General features: G+C 37.8%; 1 protein-coding gene across 1 annotated transcript; it reads right to left on the reverse strand.

Annotated features, from left to right (window-relative positions):
- Positions 1-3,175: 3,175 nt before the first annotated feature.
- tmsb1 (thymosin beta 1) lies at positions 3,176-10,971 on the reverse strand. Its single transcript, XM_051658261.1, has 3 exons — positions 10,875-10,971; positions 9,190-9,299; positions 3,176-3,577 (listed from the first exon to the last, which is right to left on the reverse strand). Exons 2-3 carry the CDS (start codon positions 9,287-9,289, stop codon positions 3,537-3,539), a joined length of 141 nt encoding a protein of 46 aa, XP_051514221.1. The 5' UTR covers positions 9,290-9,299; positions 10,875-10,971; the 3' UTR covers positions 3,176-3,536.
- Between the last annotated feature and the right edge of the window lie 804 nt (positions 10,972-11,775).

The raw sequence follows: 11,775 nt of genomic DNA on the forward strand, positions 1-11,775 counted from the left end.
GAAAAGTTGAGAAAATCTGGTCTGTAACTATTTGTAGTCTTCCATTTCTGTTTTTGACATAGTTTAAATGTTAAAGTCACTTTATGGAATGGAATACAGGTTAATCAATGACACAGAATATTATTTCACATATGTTTGTCATATACAGCATATATGCACATCATCTGCATACAGCAGAACATTACACCCGTAACACACACACACACACACACACACCCGTTTCACAACTTTTCTTTCCTCTTAATCTCTGAAAACTCTATACAGTATGATCATTCTGCCCCACTGCACAAACATGCACCTTTCAAACATGACTGTACATGACAAAGTGCTGTGAAACACATTCTTGTTTGGTGCAAGCAAAGCATCTTCACTAATTTATTAAAGTTGTATATTTAATAATTTTTTCACATGCCCACATTGCATTCTTTTTGAGAGTTCCCCTTCAAAAAAAATGCACAAAGAAGATGGTTTAATAAACTTATGTAAAGTGAATATGATGCTCTGAAACAGACCGTGGAATGGATGTGCATTACAGTGATGTGTGATCTGGTATTTTTCCTTTGCATGCTGAAACGTGTAGTTATCTGTACCAAAAAACTGAGGCACGACTAGTATTCTGTTTTTTGGTGCCGTTCAAGCTTATTATGGTCTTGAATTTTTTATTATGTTTTTATTGCAATTTAGTTTTGTTTTGTTATTCGTCGCTCTAAGACTGTTTTAGTTTTAGTTCAGTTTTTTGATATTTAGTTTTTATTTCTGTTTAGTATTTTGGGGCTTCTAAATTAAATATTAATTAATGTTAAAAAGTTTTACATTTCATAAGGCCGTCTTGTGTTACTGCTATCTAGTGGCATTTTCATGTTTATTGAAGGGTGGATTATAAAGGTTTCCCATTTTATAATATACTGTGTTTATAAAACATAAATTAATTTGAGCTTTCAGTTTCAGTTAACAAAACATTTTCATTTAATAACACTGGTACAGTCCCATGCATTTTATGTCCTTCTTTGTAGATTTGCAAAATACAAGTACTCACTATAAAATTAATGTTCTACTAATCAAAGTGATTCTTTTATTATTATTATTAAAAAATTTTTACAATGAAATGTAATATATATATATATATATATATAAAATCAACATTTAAACCCCACAACCCCCCTCCCCGACATCACCCCCCCCCCCAAAAAAACAACCCTGTAGTCAATATACATACATATACAAACATAAATGCATATACATATATTATATATATATACACACACATAATAATCATACAAACTATAATACACTACTCTCTCCACACCCCACCCGAGAGCCCTCCAAAAAACTCCAAATACCTGCCCCATTTCCGAACAAACTTATCCAAGCCACCCCGTCTTCCAGATGACACCTCCTCACAAGCTGCCACCCTCCCCATCTTCGTGCACCACTCAGGATATGGGGGCGCACCAGCTGACCTCCAACCCCTCAAAATAACCTGCCTGGCGATCATCACACATGTCAGAACCCAGTTCCCTATATAGCCATCCCCCACATCGATGACCGCCCCCATCGCCCAGAACACAATGTCTGGGGCAAAATGAAACCTGAGTGCCCACCACGTCGCACACAAAATTCTGAACCTTTGACCAGAATTTCTGGATCTCGACACACCACCAAAAAACATAGGCCATGTCTCCATCCTCCGATTGGCATCTCCAGCAGGTGGGTGTGTCTTTAAGACCAAGCCTATACAGTCTAGAGGGGGTCTAATAACATCTATGCAAAATTTTGAATTGTATAAGACGCACCCTTGCATCTCTAGATGCAGACTTAACGTTTTTAAGAATCTTAGCCCACACTCCTTCCTCCAATGCCAAGTTGAAATCTTTCTCCCATACTCTTTTGAGAGAAGTTAAAGCTCCGTCCCCCAGACTCTGAATTAACAGGGAGTAATACACTGATGCCTCATGACCTTTTCCAAAAGCCGCAATCACCTCTCCCAAAGCATCTGCCTCCTTAGGGGGGGTGTGTGCTACTCCAAAAAACAAAACGGAGCGGGTGGCGCAGTTGTAAATACCTATAAAACTGAGGTCTGGGGATCCCAAAATGTTGGACCAAGTTTTCAAACGATCTCAACACACCACTTTCATATAGGTCACCGAGTGTAGCAACCCCCCTCACAATCCACTCCTGCCACCAGAAAGGAGACTTGCCAATACACAATCTTGGGTTCTGCCATATGCTCGAGGCAACATTTAAATAAGTGTCCAATTTAAACAATCTGGACACTCTAATCAAAGTGATTTAAAATAGCACAGTGATCATGTGCTGTTATTCCACGCACCCTTTGGCACAAATAGCTTTTTATGCAACTGCATTTGAGGATAAATCTAAAACATTCAGGAGAGAGAGGTGTGGTACAGACTCTATCTAACTTCAAACAGAGATACAGGTCCTGTTATATAATATGCGTTACAAGTGACCTATAACAAAAACATGAAGCATGCACGGTGAATCATATCATTCCATACATGTATGTTCTTGCTGCAACTTCAGTCACTTTTCATAGATTTGTGATTCCTGGCAGGTAAACATTTGTTTGACATATTCTGTCAGCATTAATGTCATACAGGTACATGTATGTGTGCGTGTGTGTCAAGTAGCAGTTTCATCACCTCTGCATATAAAGCTATTTACTATGTACCAAGATCATATTTAGCATACAGTATAAAAAATTCTGCCATCATTTACTCACCCTCATGTTGTTCCAAACCCGTATGACTTTCTTCTGTGGAACACAAGAGGCAGAATGATAGCCTTAGTCACATTCACTATCATTGTATGGAAAAAGATGCAATTCAAGTTAAGGGTGACTGAGGCTGTCCGTCCTTAACATTCTGCCTAACATCTCCCGTTCCAAAAAGTTATATGGGTTTGGAACAACATGAAGGTGAATAAATGATGGCAGAACTTTTATGTTTGGGTGAACTATCCCTTGATAGTTGATAGGGTGAAACCAATGATTTACTCCAAAGTCTAAAAAAAGGGTGAATTGTGTATATATCAACTCCTCTATGCATATACAAATATTTGCTTTACACGTCATGCAAAAACAAATGCAAATTTCTCAGAAGACAGTATACAGATGATACTTTTCATAAAGCCAAGGTTGGACAAATCATCAAAAACATTTTAAAACATTTGTTATTATCGTTTATTAAACAAAAATATCATCACGTTATTTAAAGATTAATCAGTCCAGAATGGCACCAGATTCAGAGAACGACGTGGGAAGCATTGACAGTCATGAGCTGGTACAGACACATACATAGGCGATATGTGCTTACATCATCCATCTTATCTCTTAACAACATGTCAAAAGGATTACAAATATCCACAGCTGCAATTAATACATAACTCGACAGCTCCCAATCAGTATTGTACAGAATGCCATTGATTTGAACATAACGTGATATGCAGAAGCAGAGGTGATGTCTGAGTGGGTGTAACAGGAAGTGTGAGGATGCCAGAGGAGGTGTGACAGGTTGGGTTCATTTCCCTCCCTCTACTGCCTTTTTTTCTTGCTCAATATCTGTAAAAAAGGAAAATGCAAGTAGAAATTACAGTACTGCAACAATGTTAGTGCTGAGAGAATATTCCACATACACTATCAGTCATAGGTTTACAGTATTAAAGGAGTTAAAGTGTATGCTGGACATCTGTTGACAGCTTTTCATTCACTATCTGCTCAAACTAATACATTTCAAAATCATGTTCTAGATGAAACTTTTAGTAAAGTAATTCATACGCAGTCACAATTTTAATTTGTCTGCAAAACTAATTTGAAGCATTTAAGCACAAACCTTTACATCATAATGTTTGTAAGATCATGAGAAACTTTTCTTACTTAAAGGGATCATTTTTATTTTTGGGTGAACTCTCTCAGTATTTACTCACCCTCATGATATCCCAGGTGTGTATGACTTTCTTTCTTCACCAGAACACATTTGAAGAAAAATATCTCAGCTCAGTAGGTCCTTAAAATGCAAGTGGATGGTGGTCCAACTTTTGAAGCTCCAAAACAGTCAGAATAAATGTAATCAATAAGACACTGGCGGTTACATTAATGTCTTCTAAAGCGATACGATCAATTTTGTCAGCAGCAGCAGCAGTATACACATTCACAAGAGGGCTGAGTTCACGCAGTCTCACGCAGGACATAATCTCACGTTCTTCTCTCAGTTGAGACATCTAGAATAATCACACAAATGCACCACTGTGAGTAAACAAACAGCTACAAATACAGATCTAATCCAAAACCAACAAAGCTTCTGTACATTGTTCCTCCTCTTCAGTTGCAAACAGCGCTGCTCTTCCGGCTGTGTCGCACGAGCCTCAGTTCTGGCATGAACATGCCAATGCGATTATGTCACACACGCATACGGCTGCTGACCGGAAGTGATACTTAAATATTAACCTTTTTGGCACCAAAAGTGATCGTGTCGCTTTAGAAGACATTAATTTAACCACTGGAGTTGTATCAATGACGTTTATGCTGACTGTCTGTGATTTTGGAGCTTCAAAAGTCTGATCACCATCCACTTGCATTTTAAGGACCTACTGAGCTAAGAAATTCAAAAAGTCATTCACACCTGGGATGGCATGAGGGTGAGTAAATGATGAGAGAATTTTCATTTTTGAGTGAACTATCCCTTTAAAATTGTTAACCCAGGTTGAAAATTAACGCAATCCCTGGGTTATCTTTTTCATGTTTCAGTATTGGGTTAGTAATTCAGTGTATACCTTTGGGACCACAATTCAAAAAAGTGTTGCTAATCTTGCTTAATAGCAGGTCTTCATAACCCAGGGTTAAAAGCTGTCATACTTACAAGTGCAAACATTTTCTTAACCCAGGATTTAAAACAACCAATCTCATGAGAATTCGTAAGAATAGTACAAGTTTGCGAGTTTGTAAGAAATCGTACAACTTCATTCGTATGAGAAAGTACTACTTATACACCAACCAATCACATACGCTTCCTTCGTGTCCTTGTAGACCCTGAGGTTTCATTTCTTCAGTGTTAAACTAAATGTGTGTCGAGGCAAAAATAAACGTAAAATGAAGTGTAATACCTTATCAAGACCCTAAACCTAACCATTATAATAATCAAAAAAGCTCTGTTGTGTTGGACAGAAAAAAAGCATAATTTCCGTGTTTCGAACGTGCGCTCGTGATACTTTTCCTAATTTTAACCCCAGACCAAACCCCATACCTAAACCTAACCATAAAGTGTAACACCTCACCCAGACCCAAAACATAATGATGATAGTAATGTAAAAAGCCCTGTTGTGTATGACGGAAGAAAGCGAAACTTCCAGGTTCAGAACGTGCATTCATGATATAGGCTATTTCGTCACTTTAACCCCTAACCCAAACCCCATACCTAAACCTAACCATAAATTTGACCCTGTGACCATGATTGTAATTGATAAATATGCTTTGTGCACAATGGAAGAAAGGGAAAATGAGGGTTTTCAAGGAGACAAGGACAATGTGATCGGTTGGTGTACAAGTCGTACTTTTTTCGTACGAATAAAGTGGTATGATTTCTTACGAATTTGTCATCTTGCATTATTCTTGCGAATTCTCTTCAGACTGTGTTGGTTTAAAAATACAGTAGGTGTTAACCACGGTTTATGAATAGTGTGAAAAGCCTAAGAGACAAAATACAACAGAGACACAGTTTTATTTACTGTGTGTATATTTATATTTCGATAGCTGACGCATACCATGTCGTCGAACTTTAGGTTTATGTTGGCAGGTTGGAAAATTTTAAGAATAACATTTACAACCCCAATTCCAAAAAAGTTGGGACAGTATGCAAAATGACAAAAAAAACAAAAAGGAATGATTTGTAAATTATATTCACCCTTTGTTATTGCGAGTTCGAATCCAGGGTGTGCTTAATGACTCCAACAAGGTCTCCTAAGCACCCAAATTGGCCCGGTTGCTAGGGAGGGTAGAGTCACATGGGGTAACTTACTCGTGGTCACGATTAGGGGTTCTCACTCTCAATGGGGCGTGTGGTAAGTTGTGCGTGGATCACGGAGAGTAGCATGAGCCTCCACATGCTGCGAGTGTCGACTGTGGTGTCATGCCCAGCGAGCCACGTGATAAGATGTGCGGATTGACTGTCTCAGAATTGGAGGCAACTGAGACTTGTCCTCCGCCACCTGAATTGAGGTGAATAGCCGCACCACCACGAGGATCTACTATGTAGTGGGAATTGGCCATTCCAAATTGGGAGAAAAGGGGATAAAAATAAATAAAAAAAACAGGTGAGGCAATCGTGTCATAGTATATAAGGAGCCTCCAAAAACAGCCTAGTCCTTCAAGAGCAAGGCTCATTCAAGACTTTTCAATTTGCCAACAGATGCTTCAGCAAATAATCCAGCACTTTGAGAACAATGTTCCCCAAAGACAAATTGGAAGGATTTTGGGCATTTCACCCTCTACAGTGCACAATATAGTTAAAAGATTCAAGGAATCTGGTCAAATCTCGGTGTGTAAAGGGCAAGACGAAAACAACTTCTGAATGCGTGTTATCTCTGATCCCTCAGACGTCACTGTCTTAAAAAACGGCATTCATCTGAAATGGATATCATGAACATGGGCTTGGGGTAATTTTAGTAACCTTTGTTAGTCAACACCACATGCTGCTGCATCCACAGATGCAAGTTAAGACTTTACTATGCAAAGCAGAAGCCATACATCAACACTGTCCAGAAGCGCCGCAGACTTCTCTGGTCTCGGTCTCATCTTAGATGGAAAGTAGAACAGTGGAAATGTGTTTTTTGGTCTGAATAGTCCACATTTCAAAACGTTTCTGAAAAACAAAGCTGTTGTGTTCTCCGGGCCAAAAAGGAAAAGGACCATCCAAACTGTTATCAGCGTCAGGTCCAAAAGTCAGTGTCTGTATGGGCCAGGGGTGTGTCAGTGCCCATAGCATGGGTAACTCACAAATCTGTGAGAACACCATGAATGCAGACAGATATGTACAAATTTTGGCGCAACATATATAGCCATCCAGCACCGTCTTTTCCAGGGACATCCCTGCATTTTCCAGCAGGACAACTTCAAACCATATACTGGTTTGACCCTGTACAATTGTGTAGCTGTAGACCTACATAATGGATGAATGGGGGAAAATTCCACTTTCTAAACTTAACAAACTTGTGTCTTCAGTGCACAAATGCTTAATAAGTGTTATTAGAAGAAATGTTGATGTTTCACAGTGGAATACACTCGACTGTCCCAAATTTATTGGAACGTGTTGCAATCATCTGATTTGAAATTACTGTACATACATTACTGTTTAACATCATATAATGTGTAGTTGTAGTGCTTTCAAAATAGCAAAGGGTGAATATAATTTACAAATCACTAATTTTTGTTTTTATTAGCATTTTTCATACTGTCCCAACTTTTTTGGAATTAGGGTTGTACATGAATGTAGAAGGGAAAGTGTATATTTTTAGACTGCTCACCATTTCTATTAAGTTTCTCACCATTTTTAATCACTTTTTAGTGTGTCAAATGAATTTTAAAAGTACAAATATCACATGCCTCTCAATACGTTTAGTGATAGATCGATATATCAGCCAGGCAGATTAATCGGGCTGGTATTTGGCCATTCTGTGATTATCGGCAATGGCCGACAACTGTGTTCACCTGGCCAATTAACAGAAGTGTTAACTTTCCCTTGTGTTAGTTCCACAATCTACCAATAGATTTGGCAATGGATAGTAAATGCTTTCTGTTTTCAAGATTTACTATTTTCCAGTTTATGCAAATGAGTAAATGTAAGTGTTTGTTTCATTTAAGAAATGTTGTGTACATCTGATTTGCTGCTGTTAAATTGTATTATGTTTATCTGCATTTATATCAGCCATCCTGCTCGCTAGATATCACTATCGGCATCAGCCATTAAAAACCCCATTTCGGTTGACCACTAAATACAAGGCCACAAAAGCTGCATGCATAATAAAATCATAAAAGAATCAGCAACTTGCTGTTTAAAATAGTTTAAGATAGAGGAGTATGTCACACCGCAAGACGTCTCATAGTATTACACATCAAATACCCATTTACAACACACATATTATCATCAATGCAATGCCAGTGCATTCAGTCCTGAGGGGCATTTTCCTATATTTTAAGGAAACTGTAAATGCAAATTGACATGTAAATTATTTACTGCATACTGAATGACTTGCACTGGCCAAGAACATGGAGTAGGACTAGACTGAATCTCTCAGGAGCCACTCCTTTGTACTGTATGTTTAACGTTTTTTTTAAAACCACAGGTAAAACAAAGGCAGGCTGTCCTTTTCCCCCCAGGGTTATCTGGAGTATCTAGAGAATTCTGCAGTGTGTGTATTCCTGTAACGTTGGCTTTGCAGCATCAAATCTGCACAAGACTGCACTGTAAACACGTATGCTCAAAGTAATAAATAGTATCGAGAAGGGAAAAATTAAATCATACAAATTAGTACTTCTTCTTTTGTTCACAAAACTCACACCTTTAAAATAACAAATTGTTTTATTGTTTTAACTTGAATGACCTTGTCTCTTTAAATTTACAGTAACTCAAATTTTCCAATTGAACTTAAAGATGGTCAGTAGCCTCTCAATCTACGCTGCAGTGTTGCAATGGGAGCGTAGATCCAGAGACTACTGGGCATTTTTGTCATGCAGCTCTTCTGAACGGAGTAGTTGAAACAACAAATTTCCCCTAAAAGCTTCAGTTTGCTTAAAAAAAAAAAAAAAATAAAGAGCAATTGTTTTGCTAATCATAGCATAGTTTTTCCAATTAGCATACATTCAGCATGCTAGCATTCACTGTCTTGGCTAGTTTATGGCAAAAGGAGATTAAGTTAATATGTCTAATTGAGTTGGGTTTGCCTCTAAGTATGTACATTGAGATTACATGGCAATTTTATGTTCAGCCAAAGTGTTACATTTAAATTAAGAAGGTAAAGTGCCATCTAAATCTATTCATTAGCGTAGTCAGTATTTCAAGTTAAAAGCAAATAACATGCATGTGTACAAATATAAAAATCTACAGTTCTTTTAACTTAAAAAATTTGACTAATTGCCTACATGTTCTGGAACAATAAAACATCAGGGTGAAGCTGCCATACCCTCTTTTGTGGGGAGAGTGTTCTTCTCCGCCGTGTTTGTCTTTTTTAGACATCTCTTGTCAAAGTTCTGCACCTCCTCTTTGACGGGGTTGTCACTCATTTTGAAGAATCTGTGTGAATCAAAGTGACTGCATGATTATGTTAATGACAATCACAGATTACATTTTGGTTTGTTTGCAATGCGTTTAGTCTCTTTCGAATCAGTCCTTTAAAACCGGCTGTTCATGAATGATCTATCAACTTCTAATTATTTTGTCAAACCAAAAATATGACTATTTTGTTGCCCAAATCCTTGTTAAACACATCTGAAAAGACATACTACAGCGTCGACCACATCACAGTCTAACCACTATTTTAAAAAACAGAAGTGCATTTTCAGATACCCGAGAGCCATTTCCTCAAAGGTATAAGTGTACTAAGTTTCCGTGACTTTGTATGGACACGCAGACGAGCCCCACCCACACCTCAGGTGTGCAATAAAACCAGCTTACATAACCCCTTATCAGCACACCCAACATTTAACATCACTGACCTAAAATGACACATTACTGAAAGGTGTGCATTTTTTGCATTTGGGAAACTGCAGAAATAAACAACACTGTAAGTGCTATGGCATCTAATGCTAAATAAGACAGCATGCAGCCAGAATTTGAGAGAGAAGTCTGCACAACATGATGAAGTTATGTTTCAAAATCGCTCTGAGCAACAGTCAGCGAGTAAACTAGATGTTTTGACATTAAAGTAAACCTTTTTTGGATTGCCATCCTGTGTCCATGGTGTTATATTAACACACTTTTGCCAGTGTTTTGTCCGGTAACCTACAAATACATACTTAATGCAGTAAAAGTTAAGTTAACTGGTTTTAAACAAGTGGAAAATATTACTCAGCTAATATGAATGAACTTGACTAGGTTCCACCAACAAAAGTTATTTTAAAGCTAAGATATGGCTTGTGCTGTAGAAATAGCTTACTGCAGTAGATAACAACTGCACATACTCACTTTTACTGTTATAATGTAATATCAGATCTCTCCAAAAACAGTTCTGAGTCAAGTGCTAATTTTCAGTATTACTCATTTATTATGAGTTCTTATCATTCTAATCTGCAGATGTCTTTGCACAACAGCTGGGCGTAAAATGGGCACCAGTGTTAGTTATACACTTTTGAATCAGATCAATCTATCAGCAGACATCCTCAGAAATATGGTAAATAAACAAGAAGCGACCACACTTAGGAAAGTGTAGGCATTGCATTAGCCTATGTTCCAATATGGACATGTTAAAATCCTCATGTTAACCCCACCCAATCTGACTTGGCGCAAAATCTCAGGCGTTTGGCAACATTGTGTCAAATAACTGATACATTTGAATAATTGGAACGTTCGTTTGTAGGAATGCTGCTGCATAACTGTGTAACTGTGGCATACTTCATAAGACATAGTGGCGACACACTAGTAGACAGTAGACAGGTAGTGCGCACTAAGCATATGGTGAACAGCGCAAAATCTCTTCATATTAAATGTATAAGAAACTCAAATGTATATCATATTGACTTCTAATACAACATGTTTACAACGGTGTAATCTACCTGCACACTTTTAAAGAGACATGTCACGGCATGATAATATCTGGAACAGTGAAGAAATTACAAGAAATTGGTTGTTCGGTCTAGATAAGACTCCTACCTTGCGCTGTCCTCTAAAGTGTAGTACGTTAAACAGGTCGTGAGCAAATCTATGTGCAGAGCTCAAGGTGGGCACACGGTTTAAATACCAATCACGCCCCGCTTCACAACAGCGCGGAGATAATCCTCTCGCTCTGATTGGCCGAGTCTCTCGCTTCTGCATTCTGATTGGATAAACCTGCCGAGCATTAAGTGTTCGAATACTGTTCTGCTCTGACACGAATTACGTGAAAACATTGAGCGCGTTACGAGAAGCCGACAGAGACATCTTTACCCTTGTGCGTCAATTTAAAAAAGTTCCCGGAGGTCCTTAGAGGACAAAAATGTCAGGGTAAAAAAAACTGCCATAATAATATTATATATTAATATTATTTTCCACCTTCATATTATTAACCAACATCAGTCCTGATCATAACTACCAAATATTCATTTATTTTCAGGATTTTAACCCTTTAAATGGCAGTTTGTTTACATAATGCCACAATTTGGGGGGAACCCACAAAAAAGGAATTATGGGGGGGGGTTATCACAGTCTGGGATATGTCAATGATTAGCACCAACATTGATTTTGATGCATTATTATTTTTAGTGCAGTCAGATAAAAATAAATAAATAAAAACTCACACTCAGTACCTTAGAGGACAAAAATGTCCACGTCAAAAAACTGCCATAAAAATATTATATATGAATATTATTTTCCACTTTCACTGACTTTTTTTTTTAACCAACATCAGTCCTGATCATAACTACCAAATATTCATCCATTTTCAGGATTTTAACCCTTTAAATTCCAGTTTGTTTACATAATGCCACTGTTGTTTTTTACACACACACACACACACATTTCTCAATGCACACATACAAAACACACTCTGATATCCATACCAACACACCCAAACAAT

The sequence above is a fragment of the Myxocyprinus asiaticus genome, chromosome 27, assembly GCF_019703515.2.
Source record: "Myxocyprinus asiaticus isolate MX2 ecotype Aquarium Trade chromosome 27, UBuf_Myxa_2, whole genome shotgun sequence".
Lineage (NCBI taxonomy): Eukaryota > Metazoa > Chordata > Actinopteri > Cypriniformes > Catostomidae > Myxocyprinus > Myxocyprinus asiaticus.

Excerpts from the sequence above, each read along its gene's own strand:
- tmsb1 (XM_051658261.1), bottom strand. The coding sequence starts at position 9,289 with ATGAGTGACAACCCCGTCAAAGAGGAGGTGCAGAACTTTGACAAGAGA. Across the intron at positions 3,578-9,189 it reads CACTCTCCCCACAAAAGAGG|ATATTGAGCAAGAAAAAAAG; the intron begins GTATGGCAGCTT and ends CCTTTTTTACAG.